The 26635-nt window shown below is 40.4% G+C and overlaps 1 protein-coding gene across 2 annotated transcripts; it reads left to right on the forward strand.

Annotated features, from left to right (window-relative positions):
• The first annotated feature begins 193 nt into the window (after nt 1-193).
• On the forward strand, nt 194-13586 carry LOC308089649 (arrestin domain-containing protein 3-like). 2 transcript variants are annotated; one of them, XM_080434506.1, is made up of 7 exons: nt 194-567; nt 2812-2937; nt 7788-7857; nt 9159-9306; nt 10244-10346; nt 11056-11321; nt 13464-13586. In XM_080434506.1, the coding sequence occupies exons 1-7, from the start codon at nt 417-419 to the stop codon at nt 13557-13559; spliced, it is 960 nt and encodes a 319-aa protein (XP_080290632.1). In that variant the 5' UTR covers nt 194-416; the 3' UTR covers nt 13560-13586. The 2 variants fall into 2 exon arrangements, with proteins under 2 accessions (XP_080290632.1, XP_080290633.1); XM_080434507.1 differs by having other exon boundaries at nt 2812-2934.
• Nucleotides 13587-26635: the final 13049 nt, after the last annotated feature.

Genomic DNA, 26635 nt, shown 5'->3' on the forward strand with positions numbered 1-26635 from the left:
GTCCTAGACGTCAGTCAGTAGTAAAACGTGACTAATGTCACCACAGAAGTTTGCCCTTTTTTTTTTCCTTCACAGAACCAGTTACTTGCTTCTCTCGCAAGGTCTGGCAACACCGATTCCAAAACATTGGTAGCTAGTAGCCTCGCACGCAACACACCCACACACACACACACACACACACACACACACACACACACACACACACACACACACACACACACACACACACACTGTGTGTCTATTACTGTGTTATTATGTGTATTTATATGTAATGAACATGGTTTTCTTCAGTATAAAGACATGATAACAGATGACCAGTGTCCAGTAGCTCCAGAGTCCAGTCACATCCAGGAGGAGAAGGAGAAGGAGGAGGAGAAGGCTTGTTGTTGTCGTTGTTGTCTCTGACTGAGAAGAAGATGTTCACACAGACCCTGAAGAACTTCTCCATCAACCTCTCGGCTCTGAACGACAGGAACACGTGGGCCGGAGGAGACCTGATGACCGGCAGGCTGACCTTTGACCTGACGAAGGACACCAAGATCACCTCCATCATCCTCATGGTGAAAGGTAACTGATCTATAAGACCATGTTATAACTGATCTATAAGACCATGTTATAACTGATCTATAAGACCATGTTATAACTGATCTATAAGACCATGTTATAACTGATCTATAAGACCATGTTATAACTGATCTATAAGACCATGTTATAACTGATCTATAAGACCATGTTATAACTGATCTATAAGACCATGTTATAACTGATCCATAAGACCATGTTATAACTGATCTATAAGACCATGTTATAACTGATCTATAAGACCATGTTATAACTGATCTATAAGACCATGTTATAACTGATCTATAAGACCATGTTATAACTGATCTATAAGACCATGTTATAACTGATCTATAAGACCATGTTATAACTGATCTATAAGACCATGCGTGTGTAGTTCATATATATAGCAGTGGTTAACTGCACGTTCCCATACAGGGGGTCCGCCGGGACGCCCATGCAGGGGGTCCTCAGTCAGAGCTAGCTGTAGTATACAACCCTCGTAGACGTATTTATGATTCTGACGATTTCAATCTATGAGAGTTGTAGGGTTCACGCCCCATGGAGACATGGACTTTCTGCACTATGCCCTGCAAAGTACTCCAAACATGTACAAATTGAAAATAAAGGCGCTTACCGCCGAGCCCCAAATGTTAACTACTTCTACGGGGTATTAGTTTAATGTAATAATCCATATCTTTCAATAAAGAAGTGTTTTAATGCCGTCTGTGGCCGATTCTGTCGGAAGTTCCCAATGGGCGGTAGTGACGGGTAGTGAGGGGGCGCATCCGGTGAAACCCGGAATTACACTCAATGTAAACAGGAAGTAAACGAGGGTGAAAAAATGGCGTTCGGCCACAGACGGCATTAAAACACTTCTTTATTGAAATATATGGATTATTACATTAAACTACTACCCCGTAGAAGTAGTTAACATTTGGGCCTTTGAGGTACGCACCTTTATTTTCAATTTGTACATGTTTGGAGTGTCTAAGGGGCATAGTGCAGAAAGTCCATGTCTCCATGGGGCGTGAACCCTACAACTCTCGTAGATTGAAATCGTCAGAATCATAAATACGTCTACGAGGGTTGTATTCTACAGCTAAGTCAGAGCTACTACAGGGGGTCCTCAGTCAGAGCTACTACAGGGGGTCCTCAGTCTGAGCTACTACAGGGGGTCCTCAGTCAGAGCTACTACAGGGGGTCCTCAGTCTGAGCTACTACAGGGGGTCCTCAGTCTGAGCTACTACAGGGGGTCCTCAGTCTGAGCTACTACAGGGGGTCCTCAGTCAGAGCCACTACAGGGGGTCCTCAGTCTGAGCTACTACAGGGGGTCCACCAAATCTCTGCGTGATGATAGGACGTTTTAACCAATTACCACATTAACCACTTGAACCCTAGGCTAGCATCCCTATTCTGAGGGGAACATTAGCCACAAATAGCAGATCTACAAGCTCACAGATCAGCTAGTTTTTGGCCCACCTACCCACCCTCTAGACGATTTAAATATAAGATATGTTACGGGGGTCACCTCCATCATCCTGCAGGTCAAAGGTAACAACTGATCTATAAGACCATGCAGTTAATATATAGCAGTGGGTCCCAAACAGGGGGTCCCCAGATTGTTATTATTTATTTATTTACATATCTCTGCTGTCGGGCAGAAACCAGACATGTCCAAAATATTAACTTTTGAGAAAGAAAAAAAAAACACAAAAAAAAACACAACACTGCCTCATCAAAGTTGGTATATACTTGAATGTGTCCTTATATTATCATCACTTTACCCACATACATTATGTTATCATCACTTTACCCACATACATTATATTATCATCACTTTACCCACATACATTATGTTATCATCACTTTACCCACATACATTATATTATCATCACTTTACCCACATACAGCTCAAGTGGAGTTAGGAGGTTTAGTCAGAAGTGCTTTTTAATACTTTTTGTTGGTTCAATATTTGTAAAACCCACCCACAGACGTAAAGGGTGTTCAGCACTGATTTATAAAAAAAAGAAAAAAAGTTGAAAAATGTAGATTTTTTTCTGCCCGACGATAAGCTAGCGACGATATATGAATGTGTATAAGTTTGTTTGTTTACAGGCAAATGTCATGTTGGTTGGTTGGTTTGTTTGTTTGTTTACAGGCAAATGTCATGTTCATTGGTTGGTTTGTTTGTTGTTTTCAGGCGAAGCTCATGTTCATTGGTTGGTTTGTTTGTTTGTTTGTTTACAGGCAAAGCTCATGTTCATTGGTCGACCAGTGGGGGAGGGGGAGGCAGGAGGAGACGGAGGAGACGCCAGATCAGCGCAAAACTGGAATTCTTCAACATCAAGAGTGCCCTGCTGCAAGAAAATGGTGGTAAGACACACACACAGACACACACACACACACACACAGACACACAGACACACAGACAGACACCAGTGGAAAACTGCGTTCAAACATTCAAGATGTATTATTGTTACATCGTACAATTTACAATGTAGTCATTTATCAGACACTCTTTTTCCAGAGTGACTTAAAATAAACAAGGTAAACACATACATAGCATGTAGAGAGACAGTTTAGTGTCTCAGTAAACTATAGGATCATAGAATACAGAGAGACAGTGTAGTGTCTCAGTAAACTATAGGATCATAGAATACAGAGAGACAGTGTAGTGTCTCAGTAAACTATAGGATCATAGAATACAAAGACAGTGTAGTGTCTCAGTAAACTATAGGATCATAGAATACAGAGAGACAGTGTAGTGTCTCAGTAAACTATAGGATCATAGAATACAGAGAGACAGTGTAGTGTCTCAGTAAACTATAGGATCATAGAATACAGAGACAGTGTAGTGTCTCAGTAAACTATAGGATCATAGAATACAAAGACAGTGTAGTGTCTCAGTAAACTATTGGATCATAGAATACAGAGAGACAGTGTAGTGTCTCAGTAAACTATAGGATCATAGAATACAGAGACAGTGTAGTGTCTCAGTAAACTATAGGATCATAGAATACAGAGACAGTGTAGTGTCTCAGTAAACTATAGGATCATAGAATACAAAGACAGTGTAGTGTCTCAGTAAACTATAGGATCATAGAATACAGAGAGACAGTGTAGTGTCTCAGTAAACTATAGGATCATAGAATACAAAGACAGTGTAGTGTCTCAGTAAACTATAGGATCATAGAATACAGAGAGACAGTGTAGTGTCTCAGTAAACTATAGGATCATAGAATACAGAGACAGTGTAGTGTCTCAGTAAACTATAGGATCATAGAATACAAAGACAGTGTAGTGTCTCAGTAAACTATAGGATCATAGAATACAGAGAGACAGTGTAGTGTCTCAGTAAACTATAGGATCATAGAATACAGAGAGACAGTGTAGTGTCTCAGTAAACTATAGGATCATAGAATACAAAGACAGTGTAGTGTCTCAGTAAACTATAGGATCATAGAATACAGAGAGACAGTGTAGTGTCTCAGTAAACTATAGGATCATAGAATACAGAGACAGTGTAGTGTCTCAGTAAACTATAGGATCATAGAATACAGAGAGACAGTGTAGTGTCTCAGTAAACTATAGGATCATAGAATACAGAGAGACAGTGTAGTGTCTCAGTAAACTATAGGATCATAGAATACAGAGACAGTGTAGTGTCTCAGTAAACTATAGGATCATAGAATACAAAGACAGTGTAGTGTCTCAGTAAACTATTGGATCATAGAATACAGAGAGACAGTGTAGTGTCTCAGTAAACTATAGGATCATAGAATACAAAGACAGTGTAGTGTCTCAGTAAACTATAGGATCATAGAATACAGAGAGACAGTGTAGTGTCTCAGTAAACTATAGGATCATAGAATACAGAGACAGTGTAGTGTCTCAGTAAACTATAGGATCATAGAATACAAAGACAGTGTAGTGTCTCAGTAAACTATAGGATCATAGAATACAGAGAGACAGTGTAGTGTCTCAGTAAACTATAGGATCATAGAATACAGAGAGACAGTGTAGTGTCTCAGTAAACTATAGGATCATAGAATACAAAGACAGTGTAGTGTCTCAGTAAACTATAGGATCATAGAATACAGAGAGACAGTGTAGTGTCTCAGTAAACTATAGGATCATAGAATACAGAGACAGTGTAGTGTCTCAGTAAACTATAGGATCATAGAATACAGAGACAGTGTAGTGTCTCAGTAAACTATAGGATCATAGAATACAGAGAGACAGTGTAGTGTCTCAGTAAACTATAGGATCATAGGATACAGAGACAGTGTAGTGTCTCAGTAAACTATAGGATCATAGAATACAGAGACAGTGTAGTGTCTCAGTAAACTATAGGATCATAGAATACAGAGACAGTGTAGTGTCTCAGTAAACTATAGGATCATAGAATACATAGAGACAGTGTAGTGTCTCAGTAAACTATAGGATCATAGGATACAGAGACAGTGTAGTGTCTCAGTAAACTATAGGATCATAGAATACAGAGAGACAGTGTAGTGTCTCAGTAAACTATAGGATCATAGAATACAGAGACAGTGTAGTGTCTCAGTAAACTATAGGATCATAGAATACAGAGAGACAGTGTAGTGTCTCAATAAACTATAGGATCATAGAATACAGAGACAGTGTAGTGTCTCAGTAAACTATAGGATCATAGAATACATAGAGACAGTGTAGTGTCTCAGTAAACTATAGGATCATAGAATACAGAGACAGTGTAGTGTCTCAGTAAACTATAGGATCATAGAATACAGAGAGACAGTGTAGTGTCTCAGTAAACTATAGGATCATAGGATACAGAGACAGTGTAGTGTCTCAGTAAACTATAGGATCATAGAATACAGAGACAGTGTAGTGTCTCAGTAAACTATAGGATCATAGAATACAGAGACAGTGTAGTGTCTCAGTAAACTATAGGATCATAGAATACATAGAGACAGTGTAGTGTCTCAGTAAACTATAGGATCATAGGATACAGAGACAGTGTAGTGTCTCAGTAAACTATAGGATCATAGAATACAGAGACAGTGTAGTGTCTCAGTAAACTATAGGATCATAGAATACAGAGAGACAGTGTAGTGTCTCAGTAAACTATAGGATCATAGGATACAGAGACAGTGTAGTGTCTCAGTAAACTATAGGATCATAGAATACAGAGACAGTGTAGTGTCTCAGTAAACTATAGGATCATAGAATACAGAGACAGTGTAGTGTCTCAGTAAACTATAGGATCATAGAATACAGAGACAGTGTAGTGTCTCAGTAAACTATAGGATCATAGAATACAGAGACAGTGTAGTGTCTCAGTAAACTATAGGATCATAGAATACAGAGACAGTGTAGTGTCTCAGTAAACTATAGGATCATAGAATACAGAGACAGTGTAGTGTCTCAGTAAACTATAGGATCATAGAATACAGAGACAGTGTAGTGTCTCAGTAAACTAGGATCACAGCTAAACAATGAACCTAGCATCAGTCCAAACAATATACAATATACTATCTAGATAACATTCTGTACATTTGAAACTATTCTTTGAGACACATACGGGTATTTCGGAGCTTCGCCGAATCCGCCATTCCTTCGCCGGCTCAAACAACACTACCAGGCAATGAACCTAACATCAGCCTAAGCGACATGCTTTCTAAATTACATTTTTTACATTGTGGTCAAGAAAAAACAACCTAAGTAACAAATACATGAGAACATTAGACACATAAATATCAGGTCTGCAAGCTCACAACACGTTGCAACGCGACACTGTGTGAGCTTGTAGATCTGCTAGACAGACAGGCAGACAGACAGACAGACAGACAGACAGACAGACAGACAGACAGACAGACAGACAGACAGGCAGACAGGCAGGCAGACAGACAGACAGACAGACAGACAGACAGACAGACAGACAGACAGGCAGACAGACAGACAGACAGACAGACAGACAGACAGACAGACAGACAGACAGACATGCCTATACAGTAGTGATTGACTGGGGACTAGGGTTTAACATTGTCCGGGAAATAGCTCATTTTAATTCCCGGGAATTTTCAGACCTTTTCCCGGGCTTCCCGGGAATTCCCGTTAAAGGGTAAACATTTTAGTGCCCACTAAAATGCATTTATATGTAGATACTTAAATAGCCAATTTTACCCCGAGGTGCCCAGATGTCCCTATTGTAACCACCTATCCTGTATTCCCAGTAAGCATTGACACCTATCTATTTGCTATTAAATATGCAAGAAAATGATCAGATTTAGAACAAGATGTTCCATACCATATATATCGGGAGGTGATTGGGGTAGCCACCTGTGTGACACTGCTGTCTGACATGACGTTATGTTACGGGACTGTTTGCTCTTGTTTTGGGGATTCTGTTTGATCAGACAGACCACCATGTGTTGTGCCGTTAACCGTAACGCATTAACTTTAGCGTGCGATTTCTCTTCAGTTCTGGAGACGTGGTGGAGTTAGTAGGCATACTAAGCTATCATCGGCTGCGCTCGTATTCGTGGCAACACGCTCGCCCCAAAACACAGTCGCCCCGGGGCAAATCCGGCGGTATTCACCTGGTATTCCTACACGTAACCTCAGTAAACTATGCCTAAACCTAACCTTATTCCTAAACGTTACCTCAGTAAAACGGTGCCAACAACTAACTTTATTCCTACATTTAACCTGAGTAAAACTATATTCCTAACCTTATCCTCAGTAAAACTGTATTCCTAACCTTATCCTCAGTAAAACAAATAGAAGAATACAAGAACCGCTTGTCTGCGAAATAAATGGGGGTGACGTGTTGTAGGGCAAGTCTTCCGTTTACCCGTCGCTGCGTAGCAGCACGAGCGGTGCAGACTGAACATGTGGCATAGGAGGTCCAACCTGGGTTCTACGACCAACTACTGGCCTTCTCCTTGTGTTTTATTTTGTTCATTACTGTTAAATTCAGTGCGTCTCATATTGGTTCAAAACGGGACGATGGGACCCTGCCCTGGTCGGCAGCGCGGCAAGTAACTTGGCTAATTATAATAGTAATTCCTCCGCGCTGTAGATAGGCCTTTCTACTAATTAGTAGTCATTTCTAACAAGAAAAAACAACCAACCGACGGTAAATAACTTCGGGATTCCCGGGATTCCCGTCTCCAGGGAATCCCGGTGTTAAACCCTACTGGGGACATGTTTAATGAGCTTTGTGTTGTACGTTGCAGCGACCGGCGGGACTACAAAACTCCAACCTGGAACCCACGTGTACCCCTTCTCCTGTCAGCTGCCTCAGGGGTGTGTACTTTGTGTGTGTGTGTATGTGTATGTGTATGTGTGTCTGTGTCTGTGTCTGTGTCTGTGTCTGTGTCTGTCTGTCTGTCTGTGTGTCTGTGTATGTGTCTGTGTCTCTGTGTGTGTCTGTGTGTCTGTGTGTGTCTGTGTCTGTGTCTGTCTGTGTGTGTGTGTGTCTGTGTCTGTGTCTGTGTCTGTCTGTCTGTCTGTCTGTGTGTGTGTGTGTCTGTCTGTCTGTCTGTCTGTCTGTCTGTCTGTCTGTGTGTGTGTGTGTGTGTGTGTGTGAGAGACAGACAGACGAGGTATAGAGGGCTAAATCCACAGGTTGTCTCAAGACACTTTGCATGTAGAGCAGAAAGACAGCAGAAGCAAAGTACCGTAGTTAATGAAAAGTAATAATTAACATTAACATGATTAATTATTAGTAGTAATTGACTTCAGTAAGGCAGCATCATGTAGAACCAGGTGTTTTTTAACCTCTTTAATGTTTTCTCCATTTAAAGCGCTGACATCATCAGCTAACAGCATGTTACCAGGCAGGACTGTAGTTTAACAGACAACCCTATTATTCATGATCTCTCTGTAGACATTTATCTATTAGATTGAAAAGAGTGCCAGACTTCCAATGTTTAATGTATGTGGAAAATAAGGTCTACAGATGACCCCTCCGATCCGAGAACACATCTGTGTCATTTTAGATTTCATTGGCTTTAAAAAAATATCAGATCTACAAGCTCATGGCGTGGCACCGAGTGCCGCACTATGAGCTTGTAGATCTGATATTTTTGAAAAACAATCGTGAAAATGTGTGCAAATCTTTGAATATATACATACATTTTTAACTCAAATCTTTGCTTCTGGGGGAGTCCCTGGAACAACATAGTTTGAGATGGGGGTCCGCGGACAAATGCATATCATTTCGGGTGGTCCTTGACATGAAAAAAGTTTGATAACCTCTGATATTATAGCAAAAACTGTTAGGATTTAGAAAACATTTGTAGAATCCCCCAGAAGCAAAGATTTGAGTTACAAATGTTCGTTGCACAAAATGTCAAGATAAAAAATAAAAAAAACAGATCTACAAGCTCAAGCTATTTTTCTAATAGCCCAAAGTATAAAATAATGGTCTATGGTAAATCTAAAATGACACAGTATGCGTTCCCTGACTGAATGGGTTAAGTTCTGGTTCTGGAGGAGGAACATCAGACAGAAACAGCAGATTATCTTTGTTGCTCCTCTTGTTTCATCATCATCCTGACATCTCGTTGCCCCCCCCCTCCCCCTCCCCCTCCTGTTCTGCACAGGAACTTCCCGTCGTCGTTCCGCGGCGTCCACGGTCAGATCTCCTACACCCTGACGGTGTCCATCAACCGGCCCTGGCACCTGGCCAAGGACTTTGTGACCGAGTTCAACTTCGTGCACCACATCGACGCCAACCAGAACGACATGGTGGTGAGTACAGCAGGACACTGGGTCCATGAGGGGGGGGGGGGGGGTTCCAAAGGGTCCCCCAGCTAAATAAGTTAATATAGCCAGGGTCCCCACGGTCATGAAATTCCTGGAAATATTTTGAAATTAAGATTTAAAAAATCCAGTACTGGAAAAGGTTTGGAATTGATCAAGGGTCCTGGAAAAATATTTGGCTATGCATTGTTTTTGGCTATTGATTTTTTTTAATACAAAACATTTTCATAAACATGTATAACATTACACAAAATATGTAACATAAGTAGTTTTTCGCCGAACGGGCTGTGTAACACCCCATCCGCACTGCCAGCGATGCGACGTGATGCGACGTGATGCGAAGCGAGCGGGCGATGAAATCACATTAAAATACATGTTTTTGAATGAGACCGTCCTGACCTACCGCGAGCGACAACGAACCGTGCAACGACGTCGTCCACCCCTCCTATTTTCGCTCGCAGGGTCACTATGCCCTAATTTTGCACGAAATGTTGAATGAAATTGTACTATTTTATATTCTATGCTTTATTTTTGCTACACTGCCTATCTTTGGGCATTGTACATAGGAGTAAGAGACACATTATTGCGCTGAATGATTGTTTTATAGGCCTGGAAATTGGTCTAAATATTCTGGAAAAGTTTTGGAAATTCATTGCTAAAAATGTGTGGGGACCCTGTATAGCGTCACGATCGTTTTAACCACTTTAACCATTATTGTATACTTTGGGCTATTCAAAAAAAAAAAAGATGAAGATATGTGCAAATCTTTGAATATATAAATATATTTTTAAAGCCAATATTTGTAACTCAAATCTTTGCTTCTGAGGGTCCCTGGAACTTAAAATTTTGAGATGGGGGCCCGCGGCCAAATACATATAATGTTGGGGGTCCAACAGTATGACACTGTGCTGTTTGTCCCTCACAGGCTCCTCTAGTGGGCTCTAACAGTATGACACTGTGCTGTCTGTGGTGTGCGTCGGGGCCCATCACCATGAACGTGCGTTTGGAGAGAAAAGCCTTTGTTCCCGGTAAGATAACGACTCCTCCTTCACACTGAGCCTACTTACCTTTAAGGAAATGAAAAAAGCCGAGACCCGACATTGTCCCTGAAGCAAGACTTTTTCATCTGAAATGTTTTACTTTTAGTCTAGTTTTGTTGACTAAATCTACAGTTGATTTAGTTGACTAAAATCTATTTTTGGCCAGTCCGTGATGGCATTGAAATGATTTTCACTTACAGTAGCTGCATGCAGAAAATAGCCAATCTACAAGCTCACAACTTGTAGATCTACTATTTTCGGTCTGTGACACCCGCGCACCACGGGCGCCTGAATTTGTGTAATAGTGCAGGAGCATAAATAGAGACTCATGCACGCGCAAAGCACTTTTATATTTTTTTCTTTTTTTAAATGAATTTTTGTCCTCAAAACATTAAGTAATAATATATATATTTTTAAAGCCAACATTTGTAACTCAAATCTTTGCTTCTGGGCGGAGCCTGGAACAAAGTAGTTTGAGATGGGGGGGGGGGGGGGTTTGATGATTTTATGTAGTTTTTATGTAGTTTTTATGTAGTTTTCGTGAAAAGAAGGAAGTCGACAGACATTATTCGTCATAGTTGTAGTGGATGAAATCCTCACTGTTCAGAGCATTCAGTCACTCTGGTTTGTTTTGTCTGGTCTCTCTCTCTCTCTCTCTCTCTCTCTCTCTCTCTCTCTCCGGTCGGTAAACAAACAGGTGAGACGGTGAAGATGATCTGTGAGTTCGGCAACGCCTCGTCGCGGACGGCCACGCCCAAGGTGTGCCTGTCCCAGAAGCAGGCCTTCTACACCCACAACAAGAGCAGCAAGCTGATCCTGTCCAAGCCTCTGGCCGTGGCCCAGGGCCCCGCCCTGAAGCCCCACACCCAGGACGTCTGCACCGACATCCTGCTGAGCATCCCGCCCAACGTGGCCTACACCATCTCTAACTGCAGCATCCTGGACGTGTCCTACACCATCACGGTAAGGGTCTCCTACACTGTCCTACACCATCACGGTAAGGGTCTCTACACTGTCCTACACCATCACGGTAAGGGTCTCCTACACCACCTCCTACACCATCACGGTAAGGGTCTCCTACACCACCTCCTACACCATCACAGTACGCTCCGCAGCAGTTAGACCCTCCAGAAAAACGCTTGATTATGCGATGAAAAATGCAGGTTTTTATGTGATTTTATGCAGTGAAATTCCTCCAGCCCAACACTCCCCGCTGACAGGCTCCGCCCCCAGCCCGCAGGAGTACATGCAATGACCATCATCACTCTTCCAGGGTCCCCACGGTCATGAAATTCCTGGAAATATTTTGAAATAAAATTTAAAAAAATCCAGTACTGGAAAAGGTTTGGAATTGATCAAAGGTCCTGGAAAAATATTTGGCTATGCATTGTTTTTGGCTATTGATTTGTTTTAATACAAAACATTTTCATAAACATGTATAACATTACACAAAATATGTAAGTAGTTTTTCGCCGAACGGGCTGTGTAACACCCCATCCGCACTGCCAGCGATGCGACGTGACGCGAAGCGAGCGGGCGATGAAATCTCATTAAAATACTTGTTTTTGAATGAGACCGTCCTGACCTACCGCGAGCGACAACGAACCGTGCAAAGACGTCGTCCACCCCTCCTATTTTCGCTCGCGGGGTCACTATGCCCTAATTTTGCACGAAATGTTGGATGAAATTGTACTATTTTATATTATATGCTTTATTTTTGCTACACTGCCTATCTTTGGGCATTGTACATAGGAGTAAGAGACACATTATTGCACTGAATGATTGTTTTATAGGCCTGGAAATTGGGCTAAATATTCTGGAAAAGTTTTGGAAAAGTTTTGGAAATTCATTGCTAAAAATGTGTCCTCGCCCGGCGTCCCTCTCCCGAACGGGCCGATGGTGTTTCGTCTAGACACTCCACAAAGCTGGATGCACCACACGGTGGATTCTAACCAACAACCTCCTTCATCTCTCGCCCACGACACGTTTCATCGTAGCACACCCGGATACGGAAATACGTCATATCGACGATTTTCACTTCCGCCCGCTTCCTGTTTAGGTCCCGCCTTCAAACGATCTTTTCTCTCGGCTTTGCATTTCTCGGCCGTGGAACGCTGTTTAGCGACGCTGTTTAGAAACTGCTACTACTGCAAAATGGAATGTCGCCGATTGAAAATGTGTTCTCTGGACCACTCACACAACTACCCTGTGTGTCTGCAAACAGTTGAACACGCGATCATGAGATCGTGAGGGATTTAGCGAGGTCTGTGGCGAGGTGGAAAAAGTAAGTGAGTTTTCCGTTCACATGGCGATACATGGGGTTTTTACACTGGGCTGGAGGAGAGAGACTCCGCCCCGATTGGAATGTCTGTTGTCTGAGCGGCGTGCACGACTCGCCTGTGTGTTTAGAAACCATTGCACTTGCGATCATAATGGAAAAAAAATACGATTTTTTAAAAGTTATAAAAAACACTAAATCGCTGGCAGTGGGCAAACACAGCCAGAAATAAGTCTGGCAGGGAATGAGTTAAAGGACCCCCATAACTCTCCCATAACTCATACATGGAGTAAATGGCTGATCTGCTAGACAGACATCATGTTTGAACATCTCCGCCTCACCACCGTTGTGCATTGATACACCGTCCGGTTCTGGAAATAGAAGGACGGCAAACGGACACCATGTGATCTGCTGGCTCTGTGTCAAAGGGAGGAGTGACTGAGTAGCTTCTTCCCCCGGCTGGGCCACACACTGTGCCACACACTGTGCCACACACTGCAGACAGTGTGATGAACAACGACATATCTGTGTGAGTCTCCCTAAAGGCAGCCCATGGATCAACTGTTTCAGTGGGTCTACAATAAATACATATCGAGTAAAGATTACGGGTCCATTTGGTTCCATTTGTACACTCTCAGAGTTACAGACCTGTAACTGTGCATTAGGAACCCCCTCCAGGAACCCTGAGGGTCCCTGGACCACACTTTGACAATCACTGTCCGAGATGTGTTTAAATGTCAAATGTGTGTTTTCTCTCTCTCTCTCTCTCTCCTCTAGGTGGTGCTGTTTGACAAGATGTCTAATGTGTGTTCTCTGTCTCCCTGTAGGTGAGTCTTGGTGTGAAAGCGTCTCCTGACCTGGTGGTGCTGTTTCCCATCGTCATATGTGACACCCCACCCTACGTGGCCCCCCCACCCTATTAATGAGAGACACCCCACCCTACGTGCCCCCCACCCTATTAATGAGAGCGTCTTTAAACCCCCCCGAGGTTCCGGCTGGACAACTTATCTTTCTGAGGGAACAACGTGGTTGGTTGGTTGGTTGGTTTACTTTTTAAAAGATTCTTTCATCTGGACTTCATTCACATGGAGGACGGTGGGGAGACAAAGGAGAGGCAGCAGGCGTTTCAGTTTCCAAGATGGTGAATTTTGAATTCGCCGAAAAAGTGGCTTCATAACGGCTCTGCAGAAACCAATGGAGCTCCCTGTGTCCATATCTTTTTACTGTCTATGGGTGAATCATGTGGACAGATCAGTGTGTCTCATATCAGGCTGTCATAGTGGTGAAACAGTTAATCCAACTAATACATTTAATCCATCATAAAACAATATGATATATCCAGTTTGGGGGAAACTGATTTTTCCCCCTCTTTTTTTTTCCATTTTCTATGTCAAGTAGCATTAATGGACTGTGTGTTTCAATACGGCTGCAAGCAACAGTAAAAGAAAATATTATGAAATAGGGCTTAAGTGGTTAATCAGACTATCAATGTAAACAATTATACAAAAATCTAAATCTAGAGGGTTTAAAGGGATAGTTCAGTGGATTAGTCGCCCCATGGATATGTTTTAGTTTTTGTCTCATTCCTAAGACAACAATTTGATGACCGGCAGCGGTTCCGGTAGGAGACACAAAGAGTCTCCTACCGGAACCACTGCCTACCGGTCCGCTGGTCATCACATTATTGGCTTATAGGAATGAGACAAAAAAATGTAAGTATCTATGAATTCAAGTCTCAATAGAAAAAAAAATATGTTTTGGGTGAACTATCCCTTTTAAGACGAGTCCAGACCACAGCGTACAGCTGTGGCCTCAGCAGAACGCTCACTGCCACCTTCACCAACCACTTCCTGTGTTATTGTTTATTAACGACCAGAAGAAGAGCATATCTACGTAGCATCATGTCAACTCACACCTAACCCTAACCCTTACCCTAAACCTAACCCTAAACCTAACCCTAAACCTAACCCTAAACCTAAACCTAACCCTAACCCTAACCCTAAACCTAACCCTAACCCTAAACCTAACCCTAAACCTAACCCTAACCCTAACCCTCGTGATTGATTTGCGGAGGCCTTTATTTTGTCTTCTAAACGCCGACAGTGCATTTTTGTCGTCGACTAAATCCCTGTACGAGTGACTGTACGTATATATATATCCCTGACATTTTCCTCTTTTATCTGTTGTGCAAAACTTTGTCATTATATTTGTTATTATTCAAAGTGCAATTTAACGCCATTATTCTTTTTAAAAACATTTTAGCATTTTTAAGGTAGCTGACATGACCGACCTGTTAGTCCGGGGTGGAGGGGAGGGGGGGGGGGGAACCAGTATATTGTTAGTATATTGTTGCTGTCGGGTAGAAAATCTCCATATTTTAACTTTTTGTGTTTTTTGGTAAATTAACGTCCTACTTGATCATACTACAGCGTCACACAAAAGCATCGCGACGTGTTTTGAGCTTGTAGATCTGCTACTTTTGCTATTTTTGCTTATAATAAGCAGACATGGCAACACTGGTTAGCGCAGTAGAAAGGGGACTTTTAGCAGAGGATAATGAAAGTGGGCGGGGTCGTCTCTTCGGATTGGCCGTTAGTTTTTGCACAACAGCGTTGTAAGAGTTTTGCCCGACTTTGACGAAAAGGAAGTTTAAAAAAGATCCAAAATGGAGGACCGACCAACGCGTGCACTTTATTCTTTGGTCGCTAGTTTCGCGTCTCGATTAAAACCTTGGTTTTACTGTATGTTCAGCCTTGGTGACCAATGGAAAGATATTTGCACATTTGCAGCTTTAAACATGATGACCACTACCGATCGCAGCTGTTTTCTACGACAACATGATGTACGGTCTTGTTCTCCTTGATGCTAAACGTACATTACATTCTATACACTAGAGTGAGAGCTTTGTGACGGTTAGATGTAGACTAGGGACCATATGGAAATTACACCTCACCATTATAGTGGCAAAAATAATTGCCTTAAATGATATTATTGCGATAATCAAAATTATGCTTAAAACTTTTGTTAAACCACTTTAAACCCCCAGCATCCCTATTCTGGGGGGGGGGACGTTCGCCAAAAATAGCAGATCTACAAGCTCGCAACGTGTTGCAAGCTTGTAGATCTGCTATTTGTTGGCGAACCGATTTGTGTAGAGTGAAATAAGAGAGTACCAAATGCACTCTTCTTTACAGGTCCGTTTGATCAAGTATTGAGTGTTTAAGTGGTTCTGAATTTGCAGCTCAACACAAGCTAATTCATCCTAGTGCATTGGTTCCAGGGGGTCCCCAGCTAAATTTGTTAATACATTAATATATAATAATAATAACTCCACAATAATACGTATGCAATAATGTATGTATGATTGAATTTGTGTTCATCAAAAAATATATTTTTAAAAAAGATATAGGAATGGTTTAAAGGGAAAAGTTAAGGAATGGGGGGCCGGGGGGGGGGGGGGGGCATTAAGAGGGAATCGTTAAGGAATGGGGGGCGGGGGGGGGGCGTTAAGAGGGAATCGTTTAAGGAACCGGAATCGTTTAAAATCCTAAAGGATCCCAACCGTAGAACTATAGGTTCACATCCAACCGTAGAACTATAGGTTCACATCCAACCGTAGAACTATAGGTTCACATCCAACCGTAGAACTATAGGTTCACATCCAACCGTAGAACTATAGGTTCACATCCAACCGTAGAACTATAGGTTCACATCCAACCTACCCTGCAGTACAATGAGACCAACTCTGAGTCCTCACTGACACCAGAGGTTGTTGTTTTTTTGCTCAAGGGTTCAATGCTTTTACGGGTACATTTATCCCTCTTGTTTCTTTGGTTTATTCTAATGTGTTTTATTCTGTGCTTTTACTTTCTATGTGTTGCCATTGGTGCTCAGAACAGCGTTGTGTTATAGCTCTGGTCCATAGCGTTAGAAGGAGTTCTCCTTAACGCTATGTGACTTTTCAGGCATTTTGCCCGCATACCACCGGTAGGGCGGCCTCTCGACTTAAGTATATTTAAAGAATACACTTTTGTTACTCACCCGAAGAGTCGCGTAGCGTTAAGGAGAACTCCTTCTAACGCTAAGGACCAGAGCACAGCGTTGTACAACTCCAGGAATGTTTCGCTGTCGTTTTCGCACATTTTTGAACAATCGTTTTGTTCAACTGTTGTTGATGTTTTTTTTCCTACTACTAAACGTGAGCAAGCTGTTACTTTATGTGTCCAGAGTGTGGACATTATCTTTATTATTTTATTATTGTTTTTAAAAAGTGTTCTGTCAAGTTTTTGTAATCAAACTATTCAAAAGTAATTCAAAACTGTGCTAAAGCTCTTCATTTGTGCCTGTCCATAATTATTGTTGTTGTCGGGCAGAAACCTTGTATCTCCATATTTTAACTTACGTTTTTTTTTCTTCTGTTTTTTCATAAATGAATGCCATAATTCGTCATACTACAGTGTCACACAAAAGTAGCAAAAATGTGCCGATCTACAAGGTCAAAACGTTTTGAGCTTGTAGATCGGCACATTTTTGATATTTTCGAATCGAATCCTGAAAGGTAAGGTGAGGTTTGGACATAATGAGGTTTCAGCCCAACAACAACCATATATAAAGATGAGATTACATTTTATACACCAGAATGTCATTTTTTACGTCACATTATAAGTAATTCAAAACTGTGCTTTTTAATTTCTGCCTCTCTGCCCATAACATAACATGAGGACATTACATTTTATACCAGAATGTCTTTTTTTCCTTATTTTTTTGGCAAAATGTATGAATGTCTCGGCAACACCAACGCTATGAGCACCTGTAGTGCTTTTGGTTTAAATAACTGGAGTGGTTTTAAAGGTAGGGTACGTGATATGTTTTGGATAAAACAAAAAGTGTTGCTAGCCCATTGAGAACGGGTAAAGCCTGTACGTTGTTATACCTTTAAAACCAGGAAAGCATCCGTGTGTTGTTTTAGATGTTGCTATGAATATAGAAACATGTCGCTATGAATCATGTCGCTATGAATATAGCAACATGTCGCTATGATTATAGCGACGTGTCGCTATGAATATAGCAACGTGTCGCTATGAATATAGCAACGTGTCGCTATGAATATAGCAACGTGTCGCTATGAATATAGCAACGTGTCGCTATGAATATAGCGACGTGTCGCTATGAATATAGCAACGTGTCGCTATGAATATAGCAACGTGTCGCTATGAATATAGCGACGTGTCGCTATGAATATAGCAACGTGTCGCTATGAATATAGCAACGTGTCGCTATGAATATAGCGACGTGTTGCTATATTCATAGCGACATGTTGCTATGAATATAGCGACGTGTTGCTATATTCATAGCGACATGTTGCTATGAATATAGCAACAGGAATCTTTCTGAAAACTTTAGGATTTAGAAGGCGTTTTTTTTTAATCGGCCTCAGGTTCTAAATGGGTTAAAAGGTTAAAGCTCTATATCGTGATAGTAATCATTGCCATTGTTCAGTAACAGGGTCTCCCCGTCTCTGCAGCTCTTAATAAACAGAAAATACATTTTAAGGTGGGTTGCCAATTTCAGCCAATCAAAAAAATCAATAAAACAATAATCACGTACCCTACTGTACCTTTAAGAGTAAAGCCAAAGTTCCAGACTGTATCAGCTGCCTCGGAGCAACATAACTGCCATCTTATTTCTACTGTACTGCCATGATCAATATACTTATCAATACATTCTATTTCTATTTCTACTGCCATTCAAGACCTCTGTCTGTTCCTTTGTTTTTTATACATGAGATTTTATTTTATATGAATTTAAACATGATTTTATTTTATATGAATTTAAACATGAATCATGAATTTAAACGTGTGTCATGAATATAAACGTGTATCATGCATTTAAACGTGTCATGAATTTAAACATGTATCATGAATTTAAACGTGTGTCATCAATATAACCGTGTATCATGCATTTAAACGTGTCATGAATTTAAACACGTGTATCATGAATTTAAACATGTGTATCATGAATTTAAACACGTGTATCATGAATTTAAACGTGTGTATCATGAATTTAAACACATGTATCATGAATTTAAACACGTGTATCATGAATTTAAACATGTGTATCATGAATTTAAACACGTGTATCATGAATTTAAACATGTGTATCATGAATTTAAACGTGTATCATGAATTTAAACACGTGTATCATGAATTTAAACGTGTTTATCCTGTATTAACTTTGACACAGTTCTTCCAACATGTATTGTAATGACATCTAGAAAGCAGGGTCAAAACTACCAACTACAATTCTTACTGGCTGGATTCTTGAAGGGTTCTTTTATTTTATAATAAAAAATAAAAACAATACGGTGCCCATTGTACAAACTCAACCACCATCATCAACTCACTCAAACCTTTTCATATTTTATATTGTTTATCAGTAAAACTGATGGAATATTACAATTGTTAAATGGTTAAATGAGCAGAAGTGTTGTTCCTTACATCATGGGTCTTCAACAGGGGGTCCGGGACCCCTAGGGGGTCCTCAGAGTTACTACGGGGGGTAATAGGATATTTAACATTAACCACTTGAACCCTGGCATCCCTATTCTGTGGGGAACATGAGCCGAATAAAGCAGATCTACAAGTGCGTTGTGTGCTTGTAGATCGGCTATTTAGGGCAAAGAGGTTTGGTGTAGAGGGAAATGTGAGCAGACCAATTACACAGCCAGAGGTCAAGTTTATAAGTATTGAGGGTTCAAGTCTGGGTTAAATGTCTGAAATAAACAAAAAACATGAATTTACATAAAACACTGATGAGAGTCATTAAAGCATCTATGAAATCTATGAGGACGTTTAACCCATTAACTCATTGAGTGCCATTAACGTGTTTCACGTGTTTTAGCGCTATGGTGCAACGTGCCATTAAAGTGTTTCACGTGTTTTTGAAAAAATAGAAAGAAAAAAAAAATCTTCCTGAACCCAAGATATCGTTATCTGAAGATTTGCAGCTCCATCCACTCCTTGTTTAACTTATAACTGAAAAAGGCTGTATCTCGCTTCCTAAGCACTTTTGTTTTACAAAATTTAAAATTTTAATAAAAATTGTAATGGCACTCAATGAGAAGACCAGAACGCATACTGTGTCATTTTCGATTTTTTGCTATAAACATTATTTTATACTTTTGGCAATCCAAAAATATCAGATATACAAGGTCATATAGCGACACCGAATGCAAGGAATGTATTTTAAAAAGGAAGAGACGCCGACGTCATTTTCTCTATCGTGCAATTCCAGCCGGCAGATTCACAGAAGTCGGTGAAATAACATTGGCGTCAATGAGAGTCGGCTGGACAGCTTATGAACAAACACTATCTCTGAACGATTGAGACCTTTATAAAATACTGGGCTCAGGAAAATAAAAGAAGACATGTAACACATTGTTTTCTGCTGTGTTGCTTTTCTATGTGTACACTGTATACGTTTATAGAGGTATCTAAAGAGCACAAAGTATGTTTCTGAACGGCCAAAGTATCGCGAGACTGTCCACCACTTCCTGTCTGGCAACCAAATCTCGCGATACCTCTGAGACAGAAACGAGACCTGCCGCTGTTTAGACGCCTCAATAAAATGATGTGCTGTACATATCGAAAAGCAAGTGATTAGAAAACAACATGTGATAATTATGTCTTCTTTTATATTCCTGAAACCATTATATGACAAAGGACGCAATCGTTCAGATATAATGTTTGTTCATGAGCTGGTCCAGACGGCTCCATTCACTGCCATGTATTCCATAAACTTCCGGTGTGAGATTTGTCACCCATGAGTGTCATGGCGCATCCCCGGCATTCAGCACGTCTCTTCCTTTCAAAAGGTTCCTTGACCGAATGCCGCGCTACGAGCTTGTAGATCTGCATTTTTTTACAAATCTTAGAATGTATATTTTTTTAAGCGAACATTTGTAACTCAAATCTTTGCTTCTGGGGGATTCTACAAATGTCTTCTAAATCCTAACAGTTTTTTGGAAAAAAAAACTTATGTTGCTATAATTAGTGGATGTCAAGGACCCCCACAATGAAATGTATTTGGCCACCGACCCCCATCTCAAAATATGTTGTTACAGGGACCCCCCAGAAGCAAAGATTTTAGTTAATTTTGTTTATATTTATTCAAAGATTTACACACATTTTCACGATTGTTTAATAAAAAAAAAAAGCATATGTACAAGCTCATAGCTTGTAGATTATATGTCTAGGGTTTCTCTCCTGTGCCTGACAGGCTCTATGCACAGCAGAATGTTGGAAAGAAACTGGGCCTCTTCCTTACTTCCTCCACAGGTTGTTACCAATGACACTGACTGATGAAGGCTCTGTTCCATTCTGGTTGTTACAATGATACTGATGAAGACTCTGTTCCATTCTGGTTGTTACAATGATACTAATGAAGGCTCTGTTCCATTCTGGTTGTTACAATGATACTAATGAAGACTCTGTTCCATTCTGGTTGTTACAATGATACTAATGAAGGCTCTGTTCCATTCTGGTTGTTACAATGATACTAATGAAGGCTCTGTTCCATTCTGGTTGTTACAATGATACTAATGAAGGCTCTGTTCCATTCTGGTTGTTACAATGATACTAATGAAGACTCTGTTCCATTCTGGTTGTTACAATGATACTAATGAAGGCTCTGTTCCATTCTGGTTGTTACAATGATACTAATGAAGGCTCTGTTCCATTCTGGTTGTTACAATGATACTGATGAAGGCTCTGTTCCATTCTGGTTGTTACAATGATACTAATAAAGGCTCTGTTCCATTCTGGTTGTTACAATGATACTAATGAAGGCTCTGTTCCATTCTGGTTGTTACCAATGACACTAATGAAGGCTCTGTTCCATTCTGGTTGTTACAATGATACTAATGAAGGCTCTGTTCCATTCTGGTTGTTACAATGATACTAATGAAGACTCTGTTCCATTCTGGTTGTTACAATGATACTAATGAAGGCTCTGTTCCATTCTGGTTGTTACAATGATACTAATGAAGGCTCTGTTCCATTCTGGTTGTTACAATGATACTGATGAAGGCTCTGTTCCATTCTGGTTGTTACAATGATACTAATAAAGGCTCTGTTCCATTCTGGTTGTTACAATGATACTAATGAAGGCTCTGTTCCATTCTGGTTGTTACCAATGACACTAATGAAGGCTCTGTTCCATTCTGGTTGTTACAATGATACTAATGAAGGCTCTGTTCCATTCTGGTTGTTACAATGATACTAATGAAGGCTCTGTTCCATTCTGGTTGTTACAATGATACTAATGAAGGCTCTGTTCCATTCTGGTTGTTACCAATGATACTAATGAAGGCTCTGTTCCATTCTGGTTGTTACAATGATACTAATGAAGGCTCTGTTCCATTCTGGTTGTTACCAATGATACAAATGAAGGCTCTGTTCCATTCTGGTTGTTACAATGATACTAATGAAGGCTCTGTTCCATTCTGGTTGTTACAATGATACTAATGAAGGCTCTGTTCCATTATGGTTGTTACAATGACACGAATGAAGGCTCTGTTCCATTATGGTTGTTACAATGACACTAATGAAGGCTCTGTTCCATTCTGGTTGTTACAATGACACTAATGAAGGCTCTGTTCCATTCTGGTTGTTACAATGATACTAATGAAGGCTCTGTTCCATTCTGGTTGTTACAATGATACTAATGAAGGCTCTGTTCCATTCTGGTTGTTACAATGATACTAATGAAGGCTCTGTTCCATTCTGGTTGTTACAATGATAATAATGAAGGCTCTGTTCCATTCTGGTTGTTACAATGACACTAATGAAGGCTCTGTTCCATTCTGGTTGTTACAATGATACTAATGAAGGCTCTGTTCCATTCTGGTTGTTACAATGATACTAATGAAGGCTCTGTTCCATTCTGGTTGTTACAATGATACTAATGAAGGCTTTGTTCCATTCTGGTTGTTACCAATGATACTAATGAAGGCTCTGTTCCATTCTGGTTGTTACAATGATACTAATGAAGGCTCTGTTCCATTCTGGTTGTTACAATGATACTGATGAAGGCTCTGTTCCATTCTGGTTGTTACAATGATACTAATGAAGGCTCTGTTCCATTCTGGTTGTTACAATGATAGTAATGAAGGCTCTGTTCCATTCTGATTGTTACAATGATACTAATGAAGGCTCTGTTCCATTCTGGTTGTTACAATGACACTAATGAAGGCTCTGTTCCATTCTGGTTGTTACAATGATACTAATGAAGGCTCTGTTCCATTCTGGTCAAACAGAGTCAGGGTGATGACTCACTGGAAACACTCTGCTACACCAGTGGGTCTCAAAGTGTGGTCCAGGGACCCTTGTGGTTCCTTGAGGGGGTTCCAAATGGCCCCTTAAAGGTGTGTAACTCTGAGAGTGTACAAATGGAACCAAATGGACCCGTAAGGGTCCATTTGGTTCCATTTGTACACTCTCAGAGTTATGGGGGTCCTTGAAATTAAAACATTTGATAACCACTGTGCTACATGAAATGGAACAGAGCCTTAATTAGTATCATTGGTATCATGAAGGAAGTAAGGAAGAGGCCCGATTTCTTTCCAATATGGCTACTGTGCATAATCTCTCATTATTAGTTATGTACACATTCTCATATCATAATTGTCATGCCAATCATGTTAACATTGTCATAATATCACAAAGACATGAATGTATTCCAAAGTGCACTCTTGAGTAAAGATGTCATACTTCTACTAGAAAAGAAAAAAGTTCAATATTTTCTCTGTGAGCACTCATGTCAAAATATTAAAGTATGTATTCAACTATTAAAACAAGATATGAAGTCACTGTGTAAGATCTATGATGTAAGGATAATAAGTGAAGACACTCTTTTCCAGAGAGGCTTTAGCAAGGTGAGGATGTTTCAGAAAAGACAAATAAAGTATAATCTTAGGGGTATCTACATGCATCTAGGTGTGGGCATCTTTTTTTTTTTTTTTTTTTGATCAATTTTTTATTTATTTTTCAAGTAAAGCAAACAGGTGAGATCACCAAAGCACACAAAGAGGCCATACTCAGGAAAAACCAAGACAAAAAAGGGAAAGGAAAAAGAAACTGATAATAATACACATACACACATGTAGACATACAACAAAGAATAATAATAAATTAATACAAAATAGAATAAAAAAGAATACAAAACTCGGTCAGACAAACAAACTCACAAAGAGCTAAAATAAATGAGACAAGTCAAACAATAAACATGCATACATGCATTAGATGGAGACATGCATACATGCATTAAACAAAAAACATAACAAGCAAAACATACAATATAGACATCCACATGAACAGAAACAGTACAAGACAGGTACAGACAGGGACAGACCAGGTGTGGGCATCTTTATGCTAAATTGGCATTGGCATGCCTGGTGAAATACACAAGCTGGCAGGACGGCACGATGCCCTTTGCCGAGCCTCCCCTTGAAGTACCCACTCCAGTGTGATCCTGTACCCAGCCAAATGATACTGCCTACAGTGAGAATAGAGGAAACGTTGGAAAGCTGACTGTGTTGTAACAGCTTAGTCTTGTGTGCGCGCGCGTGTTGTGTATTTAAGGCAGTAAACTGCGGGCTACCAGGCTGGTTGGTTGTAATAAAGTAGAGGAGAAGAAGACGTCAGGTTTCCAGGTTTCCAGAATCATTCAGTGGTTTATTCAGCAAACAGCATCATAGCAACTTCCAGTGGCAGAGCCCCTGTCCTCCACGCAGCTACATTACAGAGTTACATTTTCATATCACCTTTTAAACTGTAGGTTCACATTACAATACAGGTGGGTGGGGGTCAGAGAATCCCCCCACCTGCAATTCCTTTCATCAGTGTCGCTATCTGATTAGCAACTGTATGCCAGGAAGCCTAGACCTGATGTCTCCATAAACAATGGAGATGTAAATCACACTTCACACACCCCTGCACTAGGCTATCAGCCACATGTTCTTGATTTTCTATGCAAACACCAGGCTGAGTCACAACACACTCATGATTCTTATTACTTAGTAAAATAACTTCTATCATTTATATCTGATTTTGACTTGCATACTGTCATAAAATATAAGCAATAAGGGCCAATATACGACATGTGCGCGCGCGCACACACACACACACACACACACACACACACACACACACACACACACACACACACACACACACACACACACAGCTGTTATGTGTTGAGGATTTCCATGGTCATTGTAGACGTTACAGTACCTGTTTAACTCTATGTTGTTACCCCACAACTCATTAGGAACTACATTTATTTCTTAAGCTACTTTCAATAGGGAGCTAAATGCTACTACTAGAATGTAACAGGGAGGCTACAACATCCTGTGCTCAATTTATGTTTATTGTATAGAATCCTGTGTGAGGTCCATCATTTAGTGTTAATGTAAAAAACCTTTATAAGCATAAAGGTGGACACTACAGTACTCATATTACTAAATAAATGCAGCAGATCATTGTGATGGTTTCTTTTGGCTTTTTAATTGATTTCCAATAATAAATAAAGATACTTTTGCAAATAGCAAGCATATTTATCCACTCCCATGTTAATAGGGGTATACGATACTTGAAAAATATACCTCTAAGGTAGGCCTATATATAAGAACAGATAAAAAACTGATGACTTATTTGCGATTAGTCGTGCGATTAACTTTGACAAAGCATGAGATTAAACAAGATTACATTTTGTATCGTTTGACAGCATTTGAAAGCAAAATATCTCTTCAATTGTTTCAGCTACGTTAGTGCACAAGCAGTGGTGTAAAGTAACTAAGTACATTTACTCAAGTAGTTAACTTATTATAATTTTGAGGTATTTTTTAATTTACTGTAGTATTTCCAATTTCCAATACTTCTACTCCACTACAATTATTTTAAAACTTTATGTAACCAAATGGACTATTTAGGGGTTACTAAAAACATAAAAACTCTACTGACTAGGCCTACGCCAGTTGGAATTGCACCAACCACCATTTAAGGCTTTAACTTTAAAAACAGGAGGTTCGTAACAGAGCTTTAAATAACTGGGTAGGGAGGCTCAGGGAAGACACCAGGTTAAAGTTGACATTTTATTCACATCAAGTTAAAACAGTATATTAGGCCACATTAATAAATTAGCCATGGTCTTCTTCAATAAATTACCATTTCCATTTTTGACTCAATAAACATCAAATAACTTAATACACAGCACACAAAGCACACAGCACTACAAATAGGGTTTACTCAACTGCAATCTCAATGAGATATGGCACATACAAAGTATAAATAAGTGGGTTTAAAACTAAACTATTACCAGATAAAACATATACCACTCACCATCCTTGAAAGGGACGTTGAGTTATTTCAGAGAGTCCCGTGTCGTAATTTTTTCGACCCCCTCCGTTGGCATAATGGGAGCGTGTGCCTAAGGGAAATTCGTCTGTTATAACCGATGCAAAGTTATTTTTTTCTCTACTACTACTCATTGTAGAGTCTCATGATACTCAAACATGCACTGAAAGTTCCTGAGAGGCTAATGCTAATGCCGAACGAGCTAACGCTGGTTGCTTGTTTCTCTCCCAGAACCTGGCAACTCGGTGTTGCCAGGGAGATAAATAAGCAAACAGCGTTAGCTCGTTCGGCATTAGCATTAGCCTGACTCGCTGCATTAGCCTGACTCGCTGCATTAGCGCTGACTCGCTGAGACGACCAGTCTCGATGTTATGGAGAAAATAAGCATAATATAGCATCTGACCCGTTTCGGGTCTAAAGACCCGGCCGGATCGGCTCCATTTTCCCCGGGTCAATTTAAGATCGGGTCCAATTTTAATCGGCTCCGTTTCGGACCGGATCTAATCATTCTCGGTGCCGTTTCGGGCAGGGTCCAGTAAATTTGATTTCTTTCTAGGGTCCGTTCGGTTCGGTTCAAATATCCTCGG

This window comes from Gymnoscopelus braueri, assembly GCF_963280865.1.
Source record: "Gymnoscopelus braueri genome assembly, chromosome: 7".
NCBI lineage: Eukaryota > Metazoa > Chordata > Actinopteri > Myctophiformes > Myctophidae > Gymnoscopelus > Gymnoscopelus braueri.